The sequence below is a fragment of the Pezoporus occidentalis genome, unplaced genomic scaffold (genome assembly GCF_034315485.1).
Source record: "Pezoporus occidentalis ecotype Australia unplaced genomic scaffold, CSIRO_AGI_Poc_V1 ctg23, whole genome shotgun sequence".
Lineage (NCBI taxonomy): Eukaryota > Metazoa > Chordata > Aves > Psittaciformes > Psittacidae > Pezoporus > Pezoporus occidentalis.
This window is the reverse complement of record NW_026914180.1, coordinates 7,749,123-7,764,865: the sequence shown is the minus strand read 5'-3', so window position 1 is coordinate 7,764,865 and position 15,743 is coordinate 7,749,123. Positions and strand designations below refer to the sequence as shown.

Sequence of the window (15,743 nt, the reverse complement as noted above, 5' to 3'; positions counted from 1 at the left end):
TTTCGTGTAAAGCAAAATGTGTTTGTTAGGATTCAGGAAAACAGGTTTCCACAGCTATAATCAGATCCTAATTTTAATAGAATGCTTGAATCGCCCAAGGGCATTGCACTGTATTTATTGATTCTGCTTTGTTATGGGTTTTGGTGCTTTGTAAAACACTGCATTTGGACACAATGTTCGGATGTGATAAAAAGGCTACATTAATCAGCAAAAAGCCACGTCTAGAAGCTTCCAGAATAGTGGTAGGAAAATTCCCCAAGAAAAGCTGGTTTTCCTCGAATTTGTCCAGCCAAGGAATAACGATGTCTAATGTTCTCCAAGGTCCTCAGGGACAAAGAGACCGCATGGCTTCCCCAGTTCCACCCACAGCATCCAACAGCCTGCTAGAGATATGCACCTAATTACAGAATGTGTTTTGAGTGGAAAAGATTAAACCGTAATTGGGAAAAATCTCTGTGGGCAAAAATTACACCCACTTAGATCTAATTTGGTCTCATTTACCCTTCCAATGAGTCGGAGTCACAGGTAAACCTCATTACCTGAGTTTCGTAAAGCTTGTCAGGCAATTCCAGGTACCATTAAGATCTTTGTGGGACTTTTGAAAGTCCTTAGACTCCTGAGAGCTTCTTGGAGTCTTATAAAGAGAGAAATCTGAAGACAGCTGCTTAAGAGTAACAAACAGCTTAATCCTAACCACTGCTCTGCTAGCTAGCTTCTCCATCTAGCCTTGAGCAACTCACCTCAGTTTGGTAATTTCTTTTTCTATATGTGTAAAATGGCAATAAAAGGTATTCAGCTGTCACAGCTCTGAGGAAGGGTAATTAATGATCAGAGTAGGATATTAAAAAGGAAAGCACGATTCTAAGCACTATTCTAACATTATTCAGAATAATTTAGTAACTACAATCCATAGGTTTTTAATGCCAACAGGGACCATTTCCTGATGATGTAGATTGAATTTCTCCACCCAGAGACTGTAAGAATTTACTCAGCAATTTCCATGTACAGATCCAGAAGCTGAAGTTGAACCAGAGTATGTCTGGCAATACAGCAGAAACCACAGCCTCTCTAGGCTCATACCAGCCACATGGAGAGCTGAAAATCTGTCCATATTGTTGTCAGACTGCTGTTGTTTCTGTCCCACAAGGCTCATTTTCTGTTTTCATATTTTGCTGACTTCTTTCACAACATTTTTCTTAAATCACTATTGAAGATTTCAATTTCCAAACAACAGCAAAAATCCCCAAGCCACATGAATAACAGCACATTTTATTGATAAAAGAAAGAGGGTTATGATAAATAACACATTATGTTTGTGTAAACTTTCTGATTAAAACATGGTGAGGGAGAGAATTGGCACCAAATGGGCAATTCCAGTGATGCTGACAATTATTCACACAAAGCATATTTAAAAGATAAAGCCTAGCTTTAAGAGAAAACATTTTTCATTAAAAAAATAATAAAATAAAGGAAGAAGATACAATGATGCACAGCTTAGGACACAGGTGATCAGCTGGCCCGCACTGGGCCATCTCCATGTGATGCAGCATCCCCTCTTCCACATGCAGCCTCCAGCAACTGTCCTGCCCTGTCTTTGCTCAGCCACTGACCTGGGCAACAGCAGCAGCTACCCACACTGTGAAAGATGAGCTGATCATTGCTGGAGACCGGCTTAATGTGCCTCTGTGACTGGACAAGACTCATGAAGGCTTCAGAAGCAGAAGTTTGTCACTGGAGTTCACAACACCAGCACAGCCCTTTGCCAGGTCTCTAAGACTTTGCTCTGTGGGAGCAGCTGCACTTCCAAAGCAATGGCATTGCACATCTGATTTTAGATGAGAGGAGCAATTAGTAATTAAAAACAATAATTTTGAAGTGTTTGAGTTGTACTTTCCTTGATTGCCACAGGCACAGAATCTTAATTCCACTGATAAGTCTTGTGCTTTTGGCTTCAACATACTAATGCATTTCTACTCCAGAACAGCCTGGAGTCTGCAGTCTGGGTTTGTAGGTGGCATGAAGGATCTCCCCCACACCTGACCCAGTGCTACTCATTCCTCCTTGCCTGGAACAGTTATTTATACCTCAGAGGAAACGATGCCTGACATTGTTGCCAATAAATTATTTTAAAAAAGATTTTTAACTAGTTACTCACATTTTGACCCCAGGGGTTCTTCAACAGGCAGGTATTACAGAAAACCAGTTTGTTATATACTTAGATCTATTTCTCAGGTATTCTTTTATCATTATTTTTGTTCCAAGGGATTAAAGCTTGCTAAGATACCAGGTCTTACTTAGTCTGATCACAAAATGGGTTTCATGTGTTAGAGTGCCATTCTCTGCTCTAGCAGTTAGTTTCACAAAAGTATCCTACAACATTTCCCTAGGATGAGTTTTCAACACATTTCATATTATTTTACAAAAATAATGAAAAGTCTTTTTAAAAGTTTCTCACCTCTTGAATAGATGAAATTTTGCCCATCAGTGATTACACAGGGAGGCATTCTGTAGACTTTTCATTAAAATACTTGGTGGTGTGTTTTGATATGACAGAGAACCATTCTTACACCCTACAGTTACTGCCTCTAACACCAAAACTCAAATAAAAAATCATAATTTAATTAATATGTGCATTTAAAAAATGACAAATAATGCAGTCATTTTGTTTTTTCTTTTGAATTCAAACTTCAAGTTTTCCTTATCACCGATTTTTCTTCTGGATTAAATGCCACACATTGATAACCTATGAATAGGCTAATTGCCTTTCCTTTTCACTCAAAACTATTGGTAGATGAAAAGTTATGGAAGAAGTAGAAAGACTGAAAAATGTTCTTTGAAAGTTAATGAAGAAGAGAAAGCAAAAGTATTACCAAAGGGTAACATCTTTTATCAGGTCAAGATACACCTGATTGCTGTCCAAACTCAGGATTTCATCCAGAAAACATCAGGAAGAAGGCAAAAGGTAAAGCAGTTCAGTTTCAAATGTTCATTTCAGTTCCACACATTACAGGTGTCCCAGGTTTTGTAACATTCACAGATGCAGTATATATTCGGTATTTGTATTTGCATATAGGGCTTAATGATATGATGCAAACCACAGATCTGAACTGAATTATGCCACGACATGGTGGGCACTACATGGCTCTGGGAGTGAGCAGTTCTCCCCTGGTGCTGCATTCAGATGCAATAGACCTCTTGGCTTATATTTCAGAGTCATATCTTGGCTTTAAAGGATTCATCTCAATGAGCTTTTTACCCATGCAAACCAGGTGCTTGTGTTCCCTCCTGGGAAGGATTCATCCCTGCACTCACTGCAGGTGTGGCTCCATAGGCATTCAGACAAGACCACTGCTTTCACCAGCCTAGCCCTTGGTCTTATGAAACCTACCCTCAGTTTCAGCTTTTCACCTTGTAAGGGGACCTATTGCTTTTTCCTGAATCCAAACTTCTTTCAGAATTTCCCTGAAGTTTCTTGCTTTCAGAAGGCAGCCTATTGCATTTTAGCTTCTGCTGGTCATCAAAGCACAACACAGCAGAGACTTATCTGATCGGCCACCTTACCCAGCAAAGGAGAGATATCCAAAGCATTCAGTGTGCCATGATGCTCACTTCAACACTTCCAGAAATAGTAATACTGTACATTTATTCAACATCTGCTTGAGGAAAGTGCATCTCTAATGACCATCAAAATACAAAGGCAGGCAGATGTTAACAACTCCTCTTTCCACCCCTTTGTTTCAAACTGCTCTAGGGAAGCTTTATAAACCATGCTGATGAATGGAAGGCCCAACAGTGAAAAAAAATGCAAGATAGGTTGCTTTATTTCTTCCTTCATGAGGAGAGAACAGCCTCCACTGAAGCAGGGAAACAGAAAATGAACCTCCGAGGCAGTCATGCAAAATCTCAGACAGAGCCTTACTCATATGATTCTGTTTAATCACCGTCCATTTCCTCTTCACCCTTCAACTAAATAATAAATATGGAGCGGCTTTTTTCATTACCATTTGAGCCTAAACTGGTCCTGGAGAAAATATGAAAATAAGGGGTTAGCCCAGAAATCAGTAGGTTTCACTGATTTTAAATACAAGGCACCTATGTAAATTTCTAATCCAATAATTAATCCAGCACCTTTTTATTTTAGGAACTCTCACAAGTAATTTCCACTTCTGAGTGTATCACACATCATAAATCCACTCCAAATGATTTTTAAATCTGTCTTTTCCAATTCCGGTTTGAATTGACATTTTGTTCTGCTTGAAGTGGCATCCTCAGACGCCTTCTCCCCTGCAATTAGTTGAGATTAAGCAGTTGGAGCACCAGCACAGCAAAGATCAGAAATGCTTACAGTCACTGATGCTTTGATCATACTGAACAGCAGAATGGGAGTAGGCTGTAGTTTGTGACTCTAAGTTGCATAAATAAATATGTTTCTGAGACTGCTTTAAGATGATCTGTAGCAGGCTGTGCCAGCAAGTGGACTGCATTTTTTACTGCTGGCAAGCAGCTTATGTGCTAGAGTCTGTCTGAAGCTTCAGTGCAAAACACACAGAGCCTCATCTTTTTCTCTGTTCAATATTTATGTCTTCTTGTTCTACCTAATGATTTGCAAAAAAAGGAACTAAGTGTGTTCCAGTCGCGGATCTGGATTATTTAACTATTGGCAATCAGAAAGTAGTTACAGCTTTGGGTTATTAGTATCTTATATAAATGCTAAAGATCATCTTTTGGAGCTTATGACCCAGCTACCCCAGCAATGTGAGCAGCCTGACACAGGCAGTACAGCACAGGGTTTTAGTCACACCCTATCTGTTGAATTTAATAGCAGTTGAGCAGTTAAAACCGCTTATCAGTGCTGTAGAAGTGTATCCCAGGGTGAGCGTACACTGGCCACAGCTGCCTGAATCCTATCAGCTAATGCCGTCTGCTTGGCTGCACCCTGGGCAGAGCATGCATTACAGGGAGCAAAGTTTGACACATAGGCAGAGTTAATATGGGCATTTGAAACCTGAGACGATCTGTGCACTTGCACACACTTCCTAAGTGCTTTTAAGAACTTCATTATTCAGTTTCTGATACTTGCTGGCCAGGGTTGAGATACTGTAATAACAGCTGGACATGGAATACTTTGGCCTTTGTACTTCCTTTGGTTCATGAGAAACTGAGGAGTTCAAATAGCCAAATGAAAAATCAAATAAGCAGCCCCCCCCCCCCAAAGAACTGTTTCAGATCCTTCTCCCCCCCAAATTTTTGGCCTATGCTTTAAATTCCTCAAGAGCTCAGCAGTTGTCAGTAGGGCTGCTGTTTTTTCTTCCCCTGAACTGACTCCTTATCTCTGCCAGCACATTGCGGGTTGCTTTGCCCCTCACTAGGTAATATTTACCTAGGGAAATCAAAGTCATATAAATGATGGGTTGCTCTTCTTTTCATGCAGGCACTAAAATTCCCTAGCAGTTACCTATCCCTTTGCATGTATGCAAAATGTAAGCGTATCAACACGGTGAACTGCCTGAAAAAGAGAGTAATATAGGAGACCAATGCACCTTCAGGGGAAGGTCAGAGTGGGAGCTGAGAAAGTAAGAGGAATGGAGAGAGAGAGATGGGAAATGGGGAGAGAAAGGTGTAGCAAGGGAAAATATTTTTCTAAAAAAAGAGATGGAGGAAGAAATATTAAACATTCATTGTGTCCTGGGGGATTTCCAGCAGGTGGACTCCTGTGGTAGAACTTTATTGAAAGGATAGCATCTGTTTTTCATAAATAGCTTCTGAGCAGTACCTTTAAATGAATTTGCAGAAGGATGCATCATTATCTTCTTTATACCTGTGGGAAAGCTGAGGAAAAGAGAACTGATTTGCTTCAAGTCACACTTTCCACCAGCTAAAGCAACAATAGTCTCTGGGGTCACTCTTCACTGCTTCCCTGGCAGAGGTCTAGCTCTGCCATGCCGTCAGTTCTCAGTGCATGCAGACTAAGGCACAGTGGGTTTGCTATATACATTTCCTGCTGTTGCTCAGCTAGATGTGTTTGCTAAGCAGAAGTGATCACTTTCTCCTTTTGTTGTCCAAATTTCATGGTACCTTCCCCACAACTCTGTGGTTTAATAATAAAAAAAATGCTGCTCAACACTGCTTGAAGTTTTAAAAAATGAGTTTCCCCACTGAGTCCCAAGAAAAATATGGACCAATTCCCAGACAGCTAATCCCATCCAAAGATCATCCTCTGAACAATACTGCAGGACGCATACCAGACAAGGGGGATATGCAAAGAAACAGCACGTGGCCATGAAAATGGCTTCTTGATAGTCTTGGCAGAGCCCAGCAATTTGAGGGAAGAGGGATCGGAGATGTTTTTGAGACTTTGGCTTTTTTTCTTACTGATTTTTTTATTTCTCCATTGGCTTTTTCCAGTTTCCCTCAAAACTGAAGTTTGAGAAACCACACTACTCTAAAGCTGGTGGTTACTGCAGTGTCTGCTTGTGAGGTGCTCTGTGACAGCTGGGCACAAGGAGCCCTGGACACAGGTGCTGATGGGGATGGCAGTGCAATAACTGCTTTTCCCCAGACTCAGATCCCGTGGCAGCACAAACAAACCCTACAGTATTTCAAGGCTCTGTCCAACCTGGCCCTGTACACTACCAGGGATGGAACATTTGCAGCTCTTTTGGGCAACCCATTCCAGTGCCTCACCGTCCTCACAGTAAAGAACTTTCTCCTTATATCCAATCTAAACTGCCCCTGTTTAAGTTTGAACCCACTACCACTTGTTCTACCACCACAGTCACTGATGAAGAGTCCCGCTCTGGCATCCTTTTACAGAGCCTTGAGCAACGTAGCTCTAGCAGAAGCTGGCCCATGACAGGGGGTTGGAACTAGATGATCTTAAGGTTCTTTCCAACCCTAACTATTCTATGATTCCATGATTTGCAAATATTTTGGATGTGATGGAGCCTGGGTTTGGGTGGGAATCAGTTTTGGCCATGGCCAACCAATCCAATTGATACCTGGTCCAGCCCACAGCTGGCACACATATCCCCATCTTAAATTTTAAAAAAGCAGGAAGGAAGTGAAGGCTGATGGGGGCTCAGCCACCTGTCTGCTGGCAGGTCACAGCTGTCTCTGCTGTTTTACATGTATTCACCACTTCTGCTAATCCCAAAGGGCTGAAGTGATTTATTTTTCCATTCCCATTTTGTAAACCATCCATCGACAGTAGCCAAAGTCCATCAATTGCTTCCACCAGAGCTTGCAGCACAGACAACAGTCATAGAAAGCAAAGACAGTAGAGATGACAGGGAGAGAGCAGGTGGCTGAGGAGTATACACAGAGCCAGCTGCTCATGGCCAGAGGTTCAAACAGCCTCACAACCTGTAACACCCCAGTGTTGCTTAGTGCCAGAACAAGGCAGTCCCGTAGGCTGTTGAGGGCTGAGGAGCATCACCTTCACAAGGTAAACTTTCTGGTCCAGCTGAGGGGCAGGCCATGTTAAAATACAGTTGGACAGTTGGAAATACGGGCAAGAGGATTCCTTGCTCTGCCTTGCTGTTCTTTTATAACCAAAATACCCAGGGGTAAAGTAGCAGTATAAAGAGGGTAAGAGTTCATTATCATTTTGATAATGAACTTCAGTTTTTCTTTTCATAAAAATGAAGGTAAAGTATGTTATTATCTTCTGCACCTACTGCATGTCTGCAGGACTCTGTTCAGTTCTTTGTGGCACAGCACAAGTGCATTAGCTGCTTGCCCTGCACCATCCTAAAGGCAGCTGCCTAGCGCTGAAGTAGATAATATCAGAGAGATGGATGGCAATTGTATAAAAGATATCAGTACAACACAAAGCAGGAAGGTATCTCGCTTCAGGGAGTTTATAGATGGAATTTAAACAATCAATAAATAACTAGCAAGTTTTGATTTGCTTTTGATCCAGAGTATAAAAACTCAGCTTTTGAGAATTTTCAATGAAATTTTGTGATAACAAATCAGAAAGTTCTGAAATTATTCAGAAAATGCCACTGAATATTACACTGAATTTTTGTACTGGACTGCATCAAGCAGGTGAGTCTTGATGGCACTCATTGAACCAAGGTTTTCAAATAGCCTCCTGACACAGGTCAATCCTACAAGCACAGGTTAAAACCAAGATATTATACTGCTTCTCTGAAAAACAGAGCACTTACTTATGTTCTTTTTAAATATATGAGGGAATGGGAATGGGAACTTGAGCTCAGCATGTGCTGTGTGAAAGTTTTGATTGATGTGAAAAAGACAGCCATGCTACGGAGCACATACTTTTCTCCATTGGGCTGCTTTCTTGGGCTGTATTCTCATCTAATTTTGCATCCAATTTAAAGGACCTCCACAGGAGGTTCTGCAAATAGGAGCTATGACATCAACACAGCCTCTCAGGTTCTTTCTAAAAACATTTAATTATTGCCATTCTTGTGTTTATTTTATCCAGTGAACAGCAGCAAGCACATAGTGAGAAAATACCGAGGGCATCTCCGAACAAAGATTGAGTCTGGAGAAGGAACCATACCCGTCCGGTGCCATAATGTTGCTCAGACATGGGACGGCGTGTTGCTGGGAGAGCAGCTCATTACCATGTCCTGTACAGACAAAATTGCCAGGTACCTGATGTATATACATGGCAAAACTCTTTGCATGTGGAAATGAAGTTTGATATCACAGAGGACTATGGCTACTGGTGGGAAATAACTAGCAGTTGCTGATAAACCCTGTGGAAACAAAGACCTCCTTTGTATGCAAAAGCAGACCATATAAATAGGATGGAATGTAAATAGGACATTTTCCCAAATTCTCCATGGATCGTTAGTTGCTTTTTACAGTGTGAAGAAAATATAAACTGTCTTTGCTGCAGTTTTACCAATAGAATTTCAGTGTTCAAATAAAATACATCTACTCTCCTCTGATTGATTTATCTACCCCAAAACTTGCACACCAACCATCATGCAGATAAACTTAGTTCATCCTCACCCTATTGGATAAAGTACCCTAAAGGCTGCTAGGAATATTTCTACTATTTGAAATGTCATTGCAGCCACATGTCACAGAGTGGCTGCTTTGTCCCGTAACTACATGTATTTATGTAGAATAATTGTCATATAATAAATATTTCATAATTATTCCATGGTGGCACATAAAAAGTAAACACATCCACCATTCTCAATTTAGGGCATTAAGTAATAGCAAATGATGGCTACCACAAACTGAAAACAAACTGTGTGCGTTTGTATGCATACTTACTATACTACTGGCATATATACATGCATGTATACTTATGCTCATAATTATATATATACTGTGTGTGTTAGCTATAGATGCAGGTCTACATCTAGAATACATTGCATTATATCTATAAAAATGTAAATGTTATCATCACATTCTCTGCTGGAATATCATGCCTTAGATTCAGTTAAATTACATCAGCTAAGAATTTGGCCCCATTATTAAACGCCAATATAAACATAAACTTTCAAAAAAGCATAAAGCTTTTGTTTAATGCAAATGCATAAATGTTGCTGTTAGCCTGATCCGGATGACCTACTGAAGTTAAATTAGTTTGTAGGTTTAGCAAAGCCTGCCATTTTGGCAGAAAAATGTATGACTGAACCAGCAAATGGAAATACTAACAGACTCACAAAATCCACCCTCTGCTAAGTATAATCATCACAACTGTTGTGTTTGCATGAAGGATAAAGAGCAACTTCTGCTATAATATTTTCATTTATTTATAAGAGAGATAACAGAAAACCCTGTTTTCAGTGGATCTCCTGCGCTGCTTTTAGATGCAGTTGGGTTTTCCATATTCTGTTTTATATGGACTCAAAAAATTAAACAAATTTAAATTTGAGCATGGAAATATTGTGCTCTCTCTGGTTTTAAATGTCATTGGCCAGTGAATTAAATATCAGCTTTGTAAACAGTACTGCATTTGCTATTGATGGGGATGTTGACTGTAATGCAGTCTGAGAAGTTGGGTTTTCTCCAGGCACATCTGCTAAGCATTTTCAGTGAATCCTTTCCTTGTTGCCACATATCTAAACAGCGTTGAAGTCCGTGGAGAAAATGAGAATTTATGATGAAGTTTTTCCAGGATAAAAAACAAACTTTCAGCTTTCATCTTTGATGTTATTGCAATATTGTATCAATTGCTGCAGTTTTTATTATTTATTTGCACAGTAACTGAAATAGGCATGGAATTTTCCAGGACCAAAAATAAAAACCCCTAAGCAATCATTATTACCTGCCTTGAACAGCAATTTTTACTCTCACCAGTAAGGCACAGTCAAAAAAGAGGCTAAGAAAAAGAGTGAGAAAAGCAACATTTGTAGGAGTGGTGGTGGATTTTGGACATTTCCAAGCACTGTAGACTCCTTGGTCAGGTTAAGAGCTCTGGTACAGGGCAAATGGGCAAAACAACTGCTGAATTAACAGATAAAAAGACCAGGAAAAGTTGGAGATTCAGAAACCAATGACTCCATCCCCCCATTCTTAACAAAGGGGGAAGGATGGAGATAGGAAATGATCATAGAAAAGGTAATTTTTGGATCTGGTGTGGGCAGCAGCAGTAACTACAAGTGACAAAAAAACAGACAAGAGCGGCTCAAGCAGGGATTTAGAGGAGAAAACTTCAATGTTAATAAAGTAGAGAGCATTGAGTTGAATGTGAAAAAAATACCCTTTCACAAGGGAAACCAAGAAAGTAAAATTGTGTCCAGAGAGTGCTGGGGCATCACCATGGCACATTTAAGAGTCTGAAAGCTTCTGCAGAGAGTGCCCAAGGCTATATGGAGATGTTCACAACCCTGGCTGCACTTGAAGGTCATGCCTTTCCCTTCCTTTCTCTTTCACAGTCACACTGTGAGACCTGGTTCTGCAATTTTACTTCCACTAGGCTCCTAATTACATATATTTGTGGCATAACTTCAGTCAGGTTCAAAAGTTCTAGTCTGGGAGTCATTGTGCTAGTGAAAACAAAGCAACCCCAGTGCAGGAAATGTTTAAAAACATCTCTTGCATGGCAGAAAATAAGCAGGGCTGGCCACCAGTGACAGCATTGATGGAGATTTCTAGCTCCTGTACATTTTATGTAGAGCTTGGCAAAGAGTGGCAAGAGAAGGTTTGGATATGGCATCTCAATAAACATCGTCCAGAATTTCAGTTTACCACATTAAATACTACCTGTGGTCAATTTTTATCCTCATTATCCTCACCTATAAGTAGGAGAAATCAAAGGTTTCTTCACCTGATCGTTTTTTTCAGCACACATAGGGATGTTTTCTGCTTTTGTCCCCTCTGATCATAGAAAGTACAGGCAGGAAATGAGTTCAGTGGACAAGGAGATTGCTGTGTGAGAGTCCTTTCCCCACTCCTGCCCCTCTGAAGAGCCCAGTAGGTGGTTTTGTGCCACACTTCAGACTCCAAATGTTTGGTCTACCGCATAGACAGCTGACTCTTCAAATGTCTGCAGGATGCAGCAATCTGGTTGCACAGTATTTGTACTTGTCTTGCAATAATAAAAAAAAAGATCTGAGAACCTGAAATTCATGTTTGTATAAGCAAGATACAACAAAAATCTGGCTTGTATGCTTTGGATTTTATTGCTTGTAAAAGCCCCTCAGGAGCACTGGGCTATTAGAGAATGTTTCCTCTTGAGAGCCTAGCCAGTAGCTGCTAAAATATACATCATTTTGCGTTATTTGCAAAGGACATTGCTATCAGAATATCAAAGAACCAAGAATGGAGAGAGTTACTCAGAAAAGTGAATAATATTCTATAAATCATGTCTCTAAGAATTTATGCTTTTTCTTGCTCACAGGATAGCCATAAGCAAAGAGTGGTTTAATCAGATTTATTTGTTATTCAAAGGCATTTAGCAATTTTTATTACTATCACCACAAGTCTGAGAGAATTTGATGTTTGGTATGCATTATTTGGGCTCTGTGGCTTTGTTGAGATTGCAGGATAAACAGCCTGGTATCATACCTATTCCCTTACTGAATTAAAGCACAAACACTTCTGGCATGAACACTCATGTTATTTGGCTCAGGCAGAGAGTTACAAGGTGAAATTCTGTGACTGCATTATAAAGGAGGTCAGACTAGATCTTAGTGGTTCCTTCTGGCTTTAAAAACCCATGCATTTATATGTGCAAATTTAAAGTTTTGGCTCTGTGTATCCCCAAATAACCCACCCTAAGAGAGTGTAAGCTTTTACACTCGCAACTTCTACGAGTCTCACAGTGCAGTTGAAGTGAGCTCAGCCTCTCAATGTCACAGATTTTAGGATTAAACCACACTCTTTAGACCTGTAGTTTGTTAATTACACTAACAACACCTGAGATTTCAACCTTAATTTTCCTCTGTAATGTACACAGTATACACGTGTGAAAAAGCAGCAATATCATGCGCAAAATCATGTTAAAAATGATCAGCTGTTTGAGGAAAAAATCTGTGTCATTTAACATTTTCTTGATGCAAATCATAACCTAATTTAAGACCTTTATGTCAACAGAGGCATTATAGTCCTAAGAGAATTTAAGCTTTTTTGTAACAGCAAACCCATTCATACACTGGACCAAATTAAACTTCTTTTCATCTCTCTCATACTAAGGCAGGATACAGGAGCAGCTCATACTTTTACTTATTAGAAGGTCAGTGCAACGTTACTACTGCTGGTGGTGGAAGTCTCAGCAGTTGCTGGCATATGTACGCACATACACACACAGACACACACACACACAGAGGCACACGCATTTGGGTAAAAACCAAGGGTATCTCTAGAGTTCAGCTCCTTTTTGAGGATTTAAATCCAATAACAATATCAGCAAGGTTAAGCACTAAATTCTGTCTTGGACCATCAGCACTGTTCAGACCAGTGAGGACTAGAGGGGCTAAGGTCCCCACCAGCTGCAGGGGTGCCCTGTAGCCTCAGGGACACCAGCTCTCTTTTTATGTCTCCAGCTGCGCAAAGCCAGCCCAGTGCTCTCTTCTTCCCTGCACAATGCTGCTGGTTTCCCACTGCACACAAAGTGTGTACATGTGTGCCAGATTTGCAGATGATAGTTCATACATTCAAAAGCATGCATACATAAAATAAGAATTTCCAAATGTGCCTACTTCTTATTCCTGAATTTGAAAGACTGGGCAAAACCTGAAAGAACTATGCACTTCTCTTACTCAAGCCCGTCACCCTCTGGATAGACTTGTAGGGGAAATTCATAGTCTGCCACAGGGTGCAGAAACTGCCTTTCTCTCTATATGCTTTTCCCTCTGACTCATGTGAACACTGAGCTTCATGTCAGTCTCCTTCCACTATGGCTCACCCCAAGGCCCACCATGCCCCTGCTTTAACGACGCATACCACCTCCCTTCTATGCATTTCCTGTTCCGCGTTCTAAGCTCATCAAGTTTATATACCCCAGCACCTGGATTCCTTTTTCTTCAATGAAGAGAAACTAAGGAAATTATTTCTCCCAGAATCAACCAATCCAAATGGTCCCACAGAGTTCTGCAGTGCACTGCTCTTCCCCGAGACTCTCTTCCTTGGTAGACTTTAGCAAGGGGACTGGAGATCTTACACAATGACCAGAGCAGAGCATATTCTGACAGGATATCTAGCTAATGTATTTACTTCAGAGAGATGCCAGCCCTCTGTGCATCAAACTTGCATCTACACAGACTTATAGTGGATAGACTTACTTGTAAATGCATGAGCTGTGGCATTTGTCCTCTTTCAGAAATCTGCTTGAGGAGGACAGGCTTGAGGAACGTACTTTGCACAGTGCAGGATCTGGAGGGTGCAATGTTCTCAAAAGCTGTCTTTATTCAGCAAATAAAAGCCAGAATTCAGTGTTTATTTTGTAAGCTCTGGCCTTAAAATTGTTTTTTTACTACTGCTTCTCAAAAGGTCACCTTTGAAAGACTGTGTGTTTTCTTGCCATCAGGTTAATGGTCATCCACTTCCTCATACCTCAGTAAAACAGTGACATTAAGCCCAGAGGTTAAATAAGACCTTGAACATCTAAATTATACCTCACCTGTAAAATGACACAAACAGTAACAAAGGACCTCCAAACTTTGCATTACAGCACTGACAGTCTATTTATGTCTCATGGCTAAGGTTTGTGGATTATTTGGGCCCACAAGCTAGAGGATGGTAAGGAATCTTTATTGAGAAAATGTTCAAAGTACTGTAAGGTAATATAGTCGTAAGGCACTGTTTCAGGATTTAGCAGTGGGTGTCTGAAGCAACATTTTACAAGATGAGTTAAGCACACTAAGCTGTATTTAAATGTAGCATATAAAAATGCAAGACTAAAAGTCAGTGTTAGAAATTGGCATTCTTAGATCTATTTTAGTGTTAGTCTGTCGACCAGAGCCATTGTTATCAGAAGACTGAGCTTGACAAGGTAACTCTTAAGAAAAGCTACTTCAAAGGCTGCATATTAATGTAAATGAAAATCAATTAACACAGCTAGATCTTCAATTAGAGATGATTTGTGCACAAGATTTGTAATTCTCTCTCTTAACCCCTTTCTGTGTGACTGTGATTTCAATTTCAATCTTTCACCACAAAGTATGTTCCAGAAAACGTATATAAACCACCTACTGTTAAAATACAGATCAAAAACTAATGCGCTAGTTCCAGTTTCCAAACCAATAATAGCTAAATGGTCATATAAATAGGAACACCACAGGTGTTCTGCTGAGCACAGACCAGCCTGAATAACAATTTATACTGTGTAAAGCATAGCTGGAAATATTGGTAATAGAAACTGTGGTACAGGAGGTTAACAACATGCCAAGCAGGTAAGACTTAAAGCTGTTAATAATGACCAAAAAAAGAGGATTCTTTTGTAAGAAGCCTTAACAAAATAAGCTCTGAAATTCATCAGCAGTGCTTTATAATGGGCAAGATTTCCAAAGGTCCAGAGGAGACACTTCAGTCTCACCAAGCTTCAACAGCAGGTGGACTCACTTCCTTGAGACGTTTTGAAGCACTGTGCAGATCTCTCCACATCTCAGTTTCAAAGAGGTGTGAGGGCAGGAGCGTGTCAGCATTCAGCTTTGGGTAATGCTATGTACAAACCGACACTGGCAATACTCAGCAAAGAGTCTCCAGGTGTCAAACCACAGCTCAGCAATGCGTGAGGAGCCACATGCTGACCTGAGCAAGGCTGCAGCTCTTTGCACCCCCACGGGTTTGCCCCCAAGCCCCTTCCTCAGTATTTATATCATCCATATTTTGGTTGATCGTGGCAAGGGGCTGCAACCAGGTCACTTGGTGAGAGGATGCTACAGCATGCAGGTGTGGGGCTCTGATGTGGTTATGACTTGGGGACACATCTCCCCACACACCTCACTGGTGTCCTTGGGCTGCCAGCAGTGTGGGAGCTGCAAAGCCTTGCCTGAGCACAGTGTCTAATTAAAGAAAGGCTGCCTGATCTAGGATGCCTCCCAGATCATCGCTGGCATTTCTGTGATTGACAAACAGGCAAAAATATATTTATTCAGGGATTATCTATATTGAAAACTGGATGCGGGATTTTGTCTTTGTAAACAGTGCAGTAATATCTGCTGTTTGAACAAAAGAAAGGGTATACTTTCCATCCATTCAAAGCACAAAAAGCTCCCTTATTTAAGTGGAAAGGGGAGACATTTGATTTTATTGATCCTGCTTGCTGAAGATTCGGGGTTTTTTAAATACGATCTGTGACTAAGGGACCA

The 15,743-nt window shown here is 40.6% G+C and overlaps 1 protein-coding gene across 1 annotated transcript in view; it reads left to right on the top strand.

Moving 5' to 3' along the window:
* The window catches only part of ADARB2 (adenosine deaminase RNA specific B2 (inactive)), a 307,816-nt gene that overhangs the window by 274,339 nt on the left and 17,734 nt on the right, over positions 1-15,743 (top strand). Inside the window, exon 7 of the mRNA XM_062621538.1 lies at positions 8,453-8,621. Coding sequence (XP_062477522.1) covers positions 8,453-8,621 — 169 coding nt within the window. The remainder of the gene's footprint in view (positions 1-8,452; positions 8,622-15,743) is intronic.